At 37.4% G+C, this 14,909-nt stretch overlaps 1 protein-coding gene across 1 annotated transcript; it reads right to left on the bottom strand.

Moving 5' to 3' along the window:
* Positions 1–231: 231 nt before the first annotated feature.
* On the bottom strand, positions 232–10,697 carry CLDN12 (claudin 12). Its single transcript, XM_004739692.3, has 3 exons — positions 10,454–10,697; positions 9,097–9,185; positions 232–3,579 (listed from the first exon to the last, which is right to left on the bottom strand). The coding sequence occupies exon 3, from the start codon at positions 3,544–3,546 to the stop codon at positions 2,812–2,814; it is 735 nt and encodes a 244-aa protein (XP_004739749.1). The 5' UTR covers positions 3,547–3,579; positions 9,097–9,185; positions 10,454–10,697; the 3' UTR covers positions 232–2,811.
* Positions 10,698–14,909: the final 4,212 nt, after the last annotated feature.

Genomic DNA, 14,909 nt, shown 5'->3' with positions numbered 1-14,909 from the left:
AAAATAGTTTATTTATTGATTTATTTACTTTGAGAGAGTGCACGTGTGAGGAGGGGTGGGGGGAAGGGGAGAGAATCTTAAGTAGGCTCCATGCTCAGCGCAGGCCTAACCTCATGACCCTGAAATCATGACCTGAGCCAAAATCTAAAGTCACTGAACCAACTAAGTCACCCACATGCCCCTCAAAATATTTTACCTTAAAGCATTGAGGAAAAGGATAGAAACAAAAACTTGTAAAAATACATCTTTTAATAAACACCAAGATATACAGTGCAATTTCACTGAGGTTTTACATTGCAGTTTACAACAAACATTATCTATTATAGTGTATAATTACAAGTAAAGGAAACTCAGAGGGTTTTTTTTGTTGTTGTTTTTTTTGTTGTTGTTTTTTCTCCCATGGCTGGATAAACCAAATCGGGTGCATGATACCACATTTGAGGTTTGTTTCAAGCTGGCTTTCATAAAAGGCCCTTAACATTAATAGCTTGCAGCAACTACAACAAAAAACATATCCCCCATCACAATGATAGCCTGATGAGTGCTCAAAAATTACTAAAAAGGACTAAATACTTGCTTTCCTTTGATGGCTTTGAAAAATAGCTACTGAGGGCAAATGTGAAATATTAAAGACAATAAGGGAAACATCTGTTTCTTTTGCCTAGTGTAACCATAGTAAATACTAATTTAGACTACAGATTATGAAAGACTGCAAAAGATGCTTATAGAAAAAGCTTCACATTTATATTTATGATCTCATGGACTAAAACCTGTCTAGTGTATTAATGGCTGAGTCTACTTTTCTTTAACAATGTTGATACTAAGAACAGGAAGATGGTAGAACTCTTGACACTTCTGGACAAATTTAGTGAGAGAGAGGGCTGATATTAAATAGCAAAGGAGGAAACTAATATTAATCTTAAAATTAAACCTGCCATTGTTTTGGAGTGATCAAGATTCAGCTATGTCTGAGAAGAGTAAAAAGGAATGGAACTGAAGGTAATCAGAAGCTAGAACTAAAAAAAACCATAATTTTGCATGCTTTATACTAATGGCATTTAGAAATTATACAACGGAATTATTTGCTATATACATAAACTAGTGTTGTAATTAGGAAAAAAAAAAGAAAAGTAGTACTTATATCCACAGAAGTACCAGAATCATATCCAGATTTGCAAAGAGGCATAATAATTGTTTACCATGCAACTAGTGGTTTTTGGAATTTGTAATGGTTAATATAAAAAAACTTTATGAACATAATGCTAATGTGTAGCAAAGTATACCAATTAAGTCAGCAGCTCAAATTTTCATAAGGGTAAAGACCCAATATCCCTGAATTTCTAAGAATTCATTTTAGTGTTAACACTGGTGCATCTAAATGTTACCCCATTAGAAGAGATTTTAAATACTCCTTCCTCTTCAATACATCATCATACTTTCAGAGGTAAAAGGGAACAATTTAATTTCTTTACCACTTTTGCCCATTCCCATGAATCTGATATAGTGTTATTATAGTGTCTAGGCTAATGTAGGTGCTCTAAAAGATCCAATGAATTGAATTTCTAAGTTCCAGAATATTGCTGATATTGTACAATAAGCCTGTCAGAAAGTCATAGTTGAAATCTATTCCTTGATCAATGACTGAGAAATTAAGACCACCTGCCAATAAAGTGAGACTGTTTCCTAACTGTTAGGTAACAGTTTGATCTTCTTTGTTATATTAAAATTTCTTAGTGGATGGAACCGGATTTCATACTTTTCATGTATCCTCTATAGCACCCACTAAATTGTGGAGCAAAGATATATGCTCAAGGAAATAACCAGTGACGAAGGCAGGAACTGAATCAAGAGTGAATGTGGTCAAGGTGAAGCCATAACTTACTTCACTCATCATTCAAAAGGCAGTCCACCAGAATGAATCTCTGATGTTTTCAGTGAAGAATAGATGCTTGTCCCCTACCACTGTCTAAAAGAGAACAAACCACTTGGGCCTCTTTCTTTGTCACTAAGAGATTATACAAGGCCATGAGTACTACTTGGTGGATGCTATCTGGAAAAAAAAAAGGCTTTTCTGCCACAGAGGGGAAGCACCGATTCATCACATGGCCCATTTTAACTCTAATAATACAATTTATAGAATCATTAACTTTTGAAATTTTGTTAAATGTTATCCATACTAGTAGTTATTTAAAATGTTATGCTTATTCTCTCTGACATCACTTAAAATGCATTTTTTTAAAACACTGCCATGAGGTAGAAGATAAGGAATGCACAAAAGAAAGTATCTTCAAAATATGAAACTCTGTTTTATATAATTAACCCCGAGAGAGAAGTAAGAAAAGTTACAGCCTTAAGCTGGTAGACTGACTACTGTTAAAATATTACACTTACCTGAAAGAAATTTCTTATATTTGAAATTGCCCTTTTTTCCCAGTTTAAGGTATTATATAAAAAGGACAATACACTTTCTAAAATACTCATAAAGATCACGTATAATAGCCTCTCTTAGTCTTCATATTTTACTTTACCATGTTGCTCTAAATTACCTCAACTGAGACACGGGTCCTTTCCACTTGAATAACTGATTAGATATCAATATAGAGGTTAAAAATCTTTCTATCATAAGAAGCAAGATAAAATGATTCACATTTAAAATAATGTACTTTTCATAAAACTAGCAGCACTTCATTCTACCAGCATATACAAATTTGGCTTCATTGACTGGTCAGAAACAAAGGAAAACGTATGTGGGTCCTTGTACAAGGGAAATGTGAGGCTACAAGTGTTCTCTGAGAACTAACTATTTCCACATTAGGTGGTGTGTGAAACTACTGGAATGTCAATTTCGATGGCAGAGAGGCGGGAGCGTGCTGAATAGGGCTGTGAGTAGGTATGCATACTGGGAGGATGGGAGTACAGTGGCTGCCAGAACGGAGAAGGCAAAGATTTGCATGCACAGTACCAAATAAACAGCAGAAGGGAAGTCATATACAGGCCCCCAGCACTAGCCATAGTGACATACACTGCATAGTCAAATGTAAAGACTGGCTCAAACTTCTTGTTCAGATGAATGTTATAAAAGATGACCCAGATGGAAGGGGAGAGGCTCACAGTACCTGCCAGGAAAAACAGCAGCCCGGCCACCAGGTGGCAGCCTGCACTATTGACCAGGCACTTGGCCAGTTTGATGTTGGGCACTGAGGACCTGAAGGCCGTGTTGCACATTCCAATCAGGCAGAGCAGCAGGGCACCCATCGCAATCAGGATGCTGAGAGGCAGGGCAAACTGGAGGACCCGCAAGTCCAGCTGGTCAACTGATGAGTACCAAGTAGTATCATACATCAGGCAGTCACTGCTCCCATCATATCGGGCACACTTCACCCACAGGCCAGTGTACACAGTCAGATTCTTCTCGTTTCTGTTGAATGTGATCAGTCGTAATTTCCTCCAGTTGGGAAGCAGAGTCCCCGCAAAGAGGCCTGCTACCGAGGCGATTCCACACAGGAAGGAGAGGACTGTGGCTGCATGGACATCCCGACAGCCCATGGCAGGCAGGCTTGTGCAGTACTGTCAGTCAGACTGGGGGGTGACACACAAGAGGACACATCATGAGGGGACAATAGGAGAGCATAGCAGGAAGGGTGGTGCTGATTGGCAGCACAACTAATGACGTCAATGCAAAGAGGGAAAGTCTGTCCCTGTTTCCTGTGTACAATATGAAGGTATATAAACACATGTGCATGTGACAGCAGAGCACAGGAGCACTCACCTATTGGCTGCCAGTGGCTGCGTCAGGGAACAACCAAAGATCTGAGGTCATTGTGCATGAATATTTTATTTCCCAGCAAATCAGAGGAACAATCAAAATACTTTCAAATCCTCTTAACATCACATATGAGTCTCTCAATTGTCAATAATCACTCATTCAACACACATCTACCAAATACTTTCCTGTGTCAGCCACTCAAATACATAGAGTCAGAGCACTCATCAACCATCAACAACAAACACCACAAATTCAGCCTCCAATGCTCATGTGAATGTAAAATGAAACAAGCATGAAGCTGAGGTGAAGGTGGCTCAGAAAAGACAAATATGTAAGAAAAGAAGGATCACACAGGACAGGAGACTGGCTGAGGGAGGACCCTGACTAGGTTCCAATCCCCACTTCCTTACTAGCCAAGTGACCTTGGGTCAGCTATAGAACTCTGTGATTCCTTTTCCTCATCTGTAAAATGAGAAAAATAACAGTCCCTGGCTTACAGAGTTAAGTATTCAGTGAGTTAATATACACTGTTCACTCTTAAAACATGTTTGGCACACTGTAAGAGCAATTAAAATGTTAACTACTTTTTAGCACTCAGTGACCAGCTCAGTGCCTGGCACATTGGAGCAGTTTAAAGAATATTGCTGAATAAATGTTAAGTAAGAAAAACCAACATCTCATTCCTATATACTAGCATACTAGATAATTACAAAATGTAAATGAACTCTCCAGTGAGTCAGTCAAATGAAAAGAAGAGAACAAAGATACCTGAAATGATTCTGTTCAACTATTTCCTGGCTGATTCAAGATGACTTGCATGCTTTTCAAGTTATTACACTTGTGGTTATTGGTTATTATACCATTACTGCTCATATAAGATGAAAGCACAAATTCCTGAAGTAATGACAACCTATCTCTATTAACACTATTGCAAGAAAAAGAAAAAAGTAGCCAGGCTTTTCTTTCATTCCAAATTAAAAGGCTGTGTTCTTTTTCTGCATGTGACAAAGTATAAAGACCAGTATCTAGTTTGGCTTTAATTTAAGAGTTTGAAATGCACTCTCCAAACACCACTCAAGTGTGTTTTCTCTGCCTTCTATCACACCCCCAATGAGGCAACACAACAGACCAATAAAGTAGTACATTTACTTTTTTTAGTCAGATGATGAAGGAAAAAGGTTGAGAATATTATTGTTTCTGAATACAGTATGTGTCCAAATTACCTATGACCATCTGCAAAGTCAAATATTATCTGCTGTGATGGTGGAATAGCATTTCCAGGAGTTCAGGGACCAGAAAGAAGATCAAAATGCTAAACTGGGTTAGGATTTGATCAAAATGTGTCTGAATGGGAAGGTTCATTTTTTTTCTTTAGAAAACAACATATTTGCATATTTAATCTGGTCATGTAAACTAGGAATAATTTTACTAGCAGAAAATATATAGGTATATGCATACATATATAACTGTACAATATAAAATCAGTTTAAGTACAAGTGAACCATATTTCAAAGTCCTCAAGTTAGGCATAGTTTTAGGTTTTTCCATTAATATTAATTTGCTACTTGTTTATCATGTTGTCTTCTGTCAATATTACCAGGAGTAGCAATTACTTACAAATATATTGTTTACAGATAAAAACAAATCAAAGGAATTGTAGTCGTAATTTATATTTTTCATGCAAAATAGGGAGAAAAACTATCTTGCTTAATTTTAGCAACCAACCACCTTGTTTCAGTATGGATACTGTGGTTCAGGTTTGAGGATGTTTATGCTGGAAAAGGCTACTAATGATGTCAACCTCCAAAATGTGGCTTCTTACTAGTTTTTGCTCACTTACCTGTCTGCCCCATATGCTGTTAGCAACCTGTACAGTGCCTAGCATGTAAGTCATTCTAGGAATATTTGAATAAATGAATACTGGCACTGTTCCAAGACCATAGTAACTCACAAAGGTAGGCTACTGATAATGCAGAACTGGACAAAGAAGTAGCTATTAACAAGTAGTAATTCATTCAATCAATCAATTCATTCAACTCAGGTATTTACTGAGTATCCAGCACATGCAAAATACTGTTAGGCTCTGGAACAACTGAGCATACTAAGATCTGGAACCTGCTCCAATGTGTTAACAATCAAAGTGAGGGAAAGAATATGCTGTTCTATGAGGAGTCAATTATGCTGAGAGTGAATCAACTAAATAATTACTATATGTTAATGGGTAATTGTTAAATATCAAGCAGAGTGAACCAATAAAGTACCTGTTTATAAAAAATGTATCATCCAGGGTTAGAGAAAGACTAAGCAATGAAAGAGAATGATGATTTGATTAAAGCTGTGAAGACATAAGAAAAAGGTTCCCTCTCTTTCTCTCAAAGCTTCAGAACTCCTTTAGACAATGTATTCACAGTTCTATCCCAATCATAAATTCCCTCTTGCTTTCAGAGATAGAGGTAAAAACTTGGGAGTATCAATAAAATTGAGAGTTCTCCAATCAAGGTGCCTTGTACCACTAATTCCTACAATGAAAAGGGGATGATAAACAAGATCAGAATGAATGACTTTATTATTATAAATAAATTCCTGTAATTCTTAGATCATAGACTATCAAATGACACTAATGAGCAGAGATAGGTCAATATTTACTTCAGAATCAAGGGTTACTGAAGCATCATTAGCTCAGATCCCAGAGACTGACTGAAAGTTCTAATTTACACAGCCAACAAGGATACCAGGACATTTCTTCAGAAGGGAAATACTATTAACCTCAATTCTTTAGCTAATTTCAATCTCAGTGCTGGAATTAATGTCCTTGCTCTTTATAACCTTCTCTGGCTACTTTCCTTATGACCTGTTCTTAACTCCACATCTGCATGATCTGGTAAGTCACGTATCTCACTAGAGGGATGAGAAATCATTTCATAGGGAGATGGAATATAGTTAGTGATTTAAAACTGAAAATAATGCTGATTCTCAGATTATTATTTGTTCATATTAAGAGGGTGAAAGATCTCTACTCTTGTCCCACACCAATTAATTTTTAACCCAAAATAATTGTTTCAGATGCAAATCTGATTATTTCACTATATTTCTTTCTTTCTTTCTTTCTTTTAATTTTCTTAAGTAATTTCTAGAGCCATTGTGGGGCTCAAACCCATAATCTGGAGATCAAGAGTTGCATGCTTCACCAGCTGAGCCAGCCAGGTGCCCCTCACTACATCTCTTACTTTCAGTGCCTTCCTATTTCCCTCGGAATACAGTTTCTAAATTTCAAAACTTTTCCATGGCTCCCAAAGATTCAAATCCCACCATCAGTTCCTATCAAATTCAAATTCTCAATCTCCTTATGTGTCACTCTCCCATCTAACATGTTACAGACTAAGTAGCCATATTGCTTTTTTTCTAACTTTTCAAAATTTTGTAGTTTTATATTTGGCTAAGGACTTTACTTCATGCTATTTTTCCTTCTAGAACTTTAATTCCATTCTACTCTTTGCTTACCTAAAAGGTATTTATTTTTCTAATTTTCAGGGAGGCTGGCCCTAAACCTGTTCTCTCCTCCCTTATTCTTAACCTTCCCCCAGCCCTGGTTATACACTCTGAATTCACCTTTTTACCTTCTCTTTGGGAACAGTGATTATATGCCTATAATTCCTTGTTTAGTATTTATCTTTCTCACTAGACTGAATTCCAGGATGACAGAGAGCCTTCTCTTTTATTCACTGTGTCCCACACTGATACACAGAAGGCACTTGATTTGTTAGATACCTGAACAAACAAACAAATGTAAGGTCCAAATGGGTATGGTCAGGATCCAGAGAGAAAGTTACAAATCTGCTCTGTTATCAGTTTCTTTCTTTTCTTTCTTTCCTGCTTTATTTCTTATTCATTCATTCATTCATTCATTCATTCATTCATTCATTCATATCCTGTGTTTGGCAGCCTCCAAGTTGCTTCTAGACCATGCCCTCCACTTTCCATTCGTTATTAGCCAGTCTCTCCCATTATTTAAAACAAAGTTCATTTTCTTCCCCTAAAACAGTTCCCTAAAAATGAGACCATTCCCAAGTATTTACATAAACACTATTCTTCTGAGAAAATACGTAACTAAGTTTGGCAACACTAGTTAACTTTCACAGTGGCAAGGAGTCAATCAATTATACCTGTGCTGATTCTCATGCTTTCAACTCAATAGGTTTGTTACTACTGGATATACTCCCTCTTTTTATTAACAGGTTAATAGATCAAATTAATTTCTGTTTATCCAAACAATACTATTTATAGAGCAAAACAATTTATTATATTTGTATTTGTATTTTCTTTTTAATACAGCAATGGAGAAAAAAGATAAACATCTTTTTGCCATACGAAAATCTCTTTTTGGAACTGTAGAAAATGTGCCAGGTTAAGAATACACTAACAAATCTAAGTAGCACTCTTGAACACAAACTAGGCAAGAGCCTTAAGCTGGGTCAGATATACAGATATCTGGGCTTGTTGTGAGTGGCAACTTGATATTATAGCCCAGGCAATCAAAGACCCAAATGCCAGTCACAACCTACCATTTACACACTGGGCAAGGCATCTATGTCCTCTGAACCTCAAATATCTCATCTGTAAAATGTTCCCCAAGGTGTGTGTAAGATCATGAATAGTAAAGCCCTTTGTAAAACAGAATATGGTCAGAAATTTAAGTTTATAATGATTATTAGTAGGCTTATTTATTTTCTTTAGCTAGGAATGTGCTTTTCTTCTGGACCTCAGCAATCAATCACAGATGATTACAGCCATGTAACACTAATAACAGAGCACTCTCTATGGCGTAGTTACTGACCAAATCAAATAAGCACTCTGTTTCAAAACAAGCACTTCACATTTGTCATCTATCTATTTCATGGTGATTTTTAGAAGTAGATGGATAAAATTTGATACACAGTTAAAGGTTATCAAATATGTCATTTTCATATAAAAATGTTTTAAAAAAGATACCTGTCCTGTGGTTTTGAATAGCATCCAAAGAAGTCTGAGGCAGGAATAATACCTAACAGCTTTAGGAATTCACAGACCCACCACTGTGTAATTTTTTCAGGGATAATCCGGAATAGTTATATGAGAAGACATGTGTAACAGCAACTACATTACTTCTTGATGGTAAGATGAGCAGTCCCTTTTACCTGTAATTGAGTTTTCTTAAAAACTACAAGTTATCAATCACTGCTCTCACAAAGGAGGTCTATCATAAAACTTCATTTTCTTGAACAACAGAAAAACATGACATCTGATAATACAGTGGAAAAAGGAAAAGGAGTAAAATCAAAGGATGTACTTACTCTTTGAGGTACTTGACAGGTCTAAATCAACTTTAATCAACTTAGAAGAAATATATGCACATCTGAATAGACAGAAGAGATGACTGGGCCTAAAGAAATAGGAAAAATAAATACAGTACTTAAATAAATAAATACAGTACTTCTTTAATAAATACGTGTGTGTGTATACATACACGCATAAACACACACACACACACACACACACACACACATAATGGGTTTTTTAGATTCTATCCAGGACGAATAAGGAGGCCCAGGGAAACCCTGTGCAGTTAGTTGTCTTGGAAGTAAAACAAATTCATTGTTTCTTTTGTACTTTTTAGAAGGATACTGATAACAAAACTAGGCTAAGTTGATCTGTACTGTGCGTCCTAAAATTTGCAACTAGAATGCTTTTTTGAGTTTACAGTTCCACCAATGGCTCAATGTGCCATTTAAATATGTTTCCACAGATCTATTTTAACCATCAACCACTTCCTTTTCAAGTACTATTTATCTCAATAGGTAGGATGAGGATGCAAACTTATAAACGCCAGAGAACTTCCTGGATTAAGGCATTTATCACTGGCCCCATTATTATGCAGAATGTCGTCCTCAACAGTCTCCCCAGAAGAGATTTCAAATTATGATTTTTTTTTTCTTTTCTAAAAGTATGTTTCTTAAGTTGGTATCATGCATAACTGGTCACTCCCAATTAAGGGAACATTGTTTTACAATTAAAAACTCACACTAGGATCCCTGAGCTTTCGTTCTAAGTGGGGTTACCAAGTCTGGCCTTCCTCTAACGTGGTAACCGGCGCCTTCCAAGACCGATTACACACAGCTTGGGCTTCAGAATAAAGCAAACCAAGCTTCCAGCGCAACCCGCACTCCCCTTCCTCGCCTTTCCTTTCCTTCGAGCCCTGTCCTTAGGAGCACCAGAGCTAGCCGAAAGAGAGGGGGAAACAGCGGGGGGAGCTCTCCTGGTCAGAGCCAATCGAAAGAGACCGCAACAGTGACTGTTACCGCTCTCGGAACAAGCCCACCCCTGCAACACTGAGTGGGTTTGAACCGCGAGCAGGTCATCATTACACAACCAGCTGGTGATTCAAAAATAGCAACCTGCAGCTCCACACCGCACACTCCGCCGGCCAAGCCCAAACCCTCGGCTGCTCCTGCAAGACATCTCGACATTTCCATACTCCTGTGTACACAATTTTTTAAAGCCTTATCAATTATCTCTTCATTCAATTTTCACGTCCACTGAGGTGGTCAGCAGTTTTCGGTGTCCCTGATTCCCTTCGATTTAGCTATTTTACACAAAATCCTCAACGACTTATGCAAAAGACCTCCAAATCAGATTCTTGACCACACCTACCTGTTCCTCACATCCAAGACACTTCACTCTCCCACACTGAGGAGCTTCTTAGAGCGTCTCTCTCTCAGCTTCCCAGGAAGTGCGTTCCTAGCGAGCCGCCCCGGAGGCTTCTGGGAGCGTAGTCAGGTTTTCCCGAGGCTCTACTCAGGAATGCCCTGGATAACTGGGAGACTACAATTCCCAGAATTCACTGGGCCGCGGCTGCAGGCAACATCCTGCGATCGCCTCCTGCGGTTCTCCCGCACCTCGCGCCTCCTTACTCCGGTTACAGCGTTAGCTCCGTCCAGATTTGGGTTACAGGTGTTTAAAAAAAAAAAAAAAAAAAAGTTAAACGAAATAAAACTAAAAATGGTTTGGAGTTGGATACCCAAGTAAATATTTCCTACTAAATGTGATCTCCCCGTAAGGTTTGTTAACAAAAGTGCTTAAATACTTTTTTCCGCAAAGCATTTACCAAGGCGCAAAGTAGAAAAGCTCAAACTCTAGAATTCATTTTGAAAATGTTCAAAGATACAGAGAACTTGAATAGTTCAATGAACACCCATATGCTCACTTTCTGGATTCAACAACTATCCACATTTGCCACATTTATCTTATCTCCACTTACGTTGTGATCACTAAGGTGATAGGCATCATGACACTTCAGCATCCTTAGTTTTAAATATTTAAGAACATATTTAACTGCCTACTTTAATATGGGGTTTTGCTACATATTAGTTGGGTGGCCTTGGGCAAGTTACCTTTCTGAGGTTATCTGTAATGAGGATAATAAGACTACCTCCATCATAGAATTGTCTTGAAAATTAAGGAACTATATACAGGCAAAGCGCTGAGCACATAACTAGCTATTAGATATTTAAAATAACTACTCTTGTGCACAATTTCAACTATCCTGTCCCCTTCTTTGTGGCTTCTCCTAAATATTAAGTACTTTGTTAGTGAATATTGGAATTAAAGTAAAGATTTCAGAAGTCTTGTATAGGACTGATGCATTTTACATATATAACGGATGTGGAAGTGTCACGATGCATACTAATTTCAAATGGCTACACACAGAGATAAAGTAAATGTGGCAAATGTTGATAATTCTTGAATTAGAGGAAGTTAATTCTTGAATTCTTGAGAGGAAGCGTATGGGTGTGTTCATTTACTGTTTCAACTCACTGTATCTTTAAAAATTTTTCAAGATAAAAGTTTGATAAAAAGCATCACATTTTAAACAAAAGTAGAGGGTTATATCCCTCCTTATCCACTCTGCCCCTGTACTTAACTTGGGCAAGTTAAGTAGCCTTTTTCTGGCTCAGGGTCTTACCTGTAGTTAAAAAAAAAAAAAAGGATTAAGTGAGTTACTACTATGGAGAAGTTTACAACAGTGTCTGACGTTTTTACCATTTTTCTTTTTGTGTTGCTCGAGGAACTTTTTATTAGTGATGGAAAACACCTTCTCATCTTCCATACTGCTTCAGAAGATGGATAGAGTTATCTAAGTTCTGAAGCAATCCAATCCCAAAGCTAGACCTAGAAATGTAATTATGAGAAAGAAAGATTGGGGGTAAAAGGATCTCTGAGCTCAGGCCAGCCAGATGGATGATGGCAATATGACACAGCACATTTCACTTCTTTGCTCTGAATTTCAATTCTTTCATCTATAAAACTGAATTAAATCCAATAACTATGTACAAAATCATTTTATAATTTGGTTCCCAATCACAATGAATTAACCTGGTTAGCAGACTTTGGCTGGGATGTATATGTAGTTGATTATAAGGATTAAAAAAAAAAATAACAGCACCAAAAGGAAGGGATGGGCTATTTCTAAACTTACTGATAAGTTCACATCTATGGTTAGCCTGGCCTTTGGTATAGCAAAGATAGAACAAAATACTTGTGTACCATAGTGAGACTAGATTTTTGGAATATCATTCTCAGAAGTACTTTAAGTAAGACTTTAGATCAGCAATTAACAATCCTGGCTTTCCATTTTTTCTCAACAGAGAAAACTCATTAAAGAGTAAATCAAATCTTAAAACAAATTCACTGCCTTACACCACCATCAAAATTCTACAAATATTTATTTACTGTATTAGTTTCCTATTGCTGCTGTACCAAATTATCACAAAGTTCAGTGCCTTAAAATAACCACAAATTTATTATTTATTTTACAGTTCTGGTGGCCAGAAACCTGACACAGACCTTACTGGGCTTAACTAAAGGTGCTGATAGGGCTGTATTTTTTCTGCGGGCTTCAGGGGAGACTGTTTCCTTGTCTTCTCCAGCTTCAACTGCAGACACCTGCATTCCTTGGCTTATGGCCTCCTTCCATTCCCAAACTCAACAATAGCTGCTCCAATCTTTCAACATCTAAATCACATCACTCTAATATTCTTCTGCATCTCTCTTTCAAGAGCACTTCTGATAACATCAGACCCACTCAGACCACCCCAGGTAATTTCTCTGTTTTATGGTCATCTGATGAGCAGCTGTAATACTCCCTTGCCATGTAACAGAATGTATTCACAGAGTCTTGAGATGAGATTTAGGACATCTTTACGGGACCATTATTTTACTTGCCATAGTCACTAATCACTTCTTCCTATTTGAATCCAAGGGTCTCTTTTTGGTTTTCATTCTCTTCTACTTCCTCCAGGTCCGCATTGCACAATTCTGATTGCCTCTTTTTTTCCTAAACTCTGCTTTCTCATTTTTGGAAACACCAACATTTCTACTTCTCTTCTAGTTTACCTGATTTGTTCCCTGTCTGCCTGTTGCTTTCATTTTCTCATTCTTACTCCCCAGTTATCAAAAGGCTCTGTCCTGGGACCCTATCAATGAAAACTTCTTAGAGGGCAACCTGTTTTTTTAATCTCCCCAAATCCACATCTGCCTAAGACTTTCCAAAATTTCAATATGATTTCTAATTACCCCATATGATTAACTATTATTACCTTAACATTCTCCAAATACAAAATAGTTGTACTGCTTTTGTCTTCTATCATTCCTTATTTTGTCAGTGGTTTCCCCTCTTATCTTTTTTTGGTATCTTCTTTATACCTTTTACTCAAATTAGGAACCACACACTGATTCTTTCTTTGAAATATCCATTTGCCCCTTATTCACTACAAAGAATAGTTGCAGTCCTATTTAAAGCCCTCACCTTGGGGCAAATGGGTGGCTCAGTTAATTGTTGGGACTCTTGGTTTTAACTCAGGTCATGATCTCAGGGTCATAGGATCCAGCCCCACATGGAGCCTCAGCGTGCAGTCTGCTTGAGATTCTTTCCCTTTTCCTCTGCCTCCCTCTCCCCACCCCCACCCCCACCACTAACACACATGCTCATGCTCTCTCAAATAAAATCTTAAAAAAAAAAAAAATGAAGCCCTAACTCTTTACAGTAAGATATGTGCAACCATTTCCTTACATAAATATTAATGTCAATTTAAAAATAATAGAGAACACTCAATATTTATTACATTCCAAGGATGTTTTCTATGAAACATCTAATTTAATCACAATAAATCCATATTAATGACAAAGAAATTGAGACACAGAGAGATTAAATAAGGTGCTCGAAATCAAGAAGTAGTAAGTGAAGGATATTCTCATAAGGTTGCTGTCACCATTCAGAACTCTTCAGATTCAGGGCAGTCTCCTTACTTTGGATTTCTTACTCTAAACGCTTATTGAAGCTATTACTGAAGTTGGAATGTCTTCCTACTACCCTCTCTGCCCAAATCCTACCTACCTTCCCCCTTGTCTGAATAATTTTATCTTCTGTAAATTATACACATCAACTCCAAATGGAAACTAACATAATATTCCCTTTTTGTGTGTTAGTCATATCTCACCACAGTATTTCCAATTCCCTAACTGAAACTCAACAGATACAGATTTTAAAAACTTCTGGGGGTGCCTGGGTGGCTCAGTCGGTTGAGTGTCCAATTCTTAGATGTTGGCTCAGGTCATGGTCTCGGGGTATTGAGATCGAGCTTTAAATCAGGCTCCATGCACAGCAGGGAGTCTGCTTGGGATTCTCTCTCTCCCTCGCCCTCTGGCCACCCCCCATGTGCACTCTCTTTCTGAAATAAATAAATACATCTTAAAAAAAAAAAAAACCCTCCCCATTTACTATTTTTTGGAGGAACCTACCAAATAAAAAATATTAACTATCTATTAATTGGAAAGTATAGAGAGAAAAATAAGTAAATGTTACAGGAAGAATGTGTTCCTCAAAAATTCCAATGCTGGAATCCTAACTCTTTCAATATACCTCAGGATGTAACCTTATTTGGAGACAGGGTTTTTATAAAACTAATCAGGTTAAAAAGAGGTCATTAGTGAGACTTAATCCAACAGGGCATTTCCTTATGAAAAGGAAAAACTTGGAGACACACACATACACACACAGAATACCATGTGAAGAAGAAGGCAGAAACTGGGGTGCTGCTTCTACAAGGCA

This window comes from Mustela putorius, unplaced genomic scaffold (assembly GCF_011764305.1).
Source record: "Mustela putorius furo isolate JIRA1106 unplaced genomic scaffold, ASM1176430v1.1 tig00003845_pilon_pilon_pilon, whole genome shotgun sequence".
NCBI lineage: Eukaryota > Metazoa > Chordata > Mammalia > Carnivora > Mustelidae > Mustela > Mustela putorius.
The sequence above is the reverse complement of the archived record's forward strand: the minus strand, read 5'-3'. Positions and strand labels throughout refer to the sequence as shown.

What these genes read in the sequence shown, in the direction of transcription:
- CLDN12 (XM_004739692.3), bottom strand. Translation starts at nt 3,546, where the DNA reads ATGGGCTGTCGGGATGTCCATGCAGCCACAGTCCTCTCCTTCCTGTGT.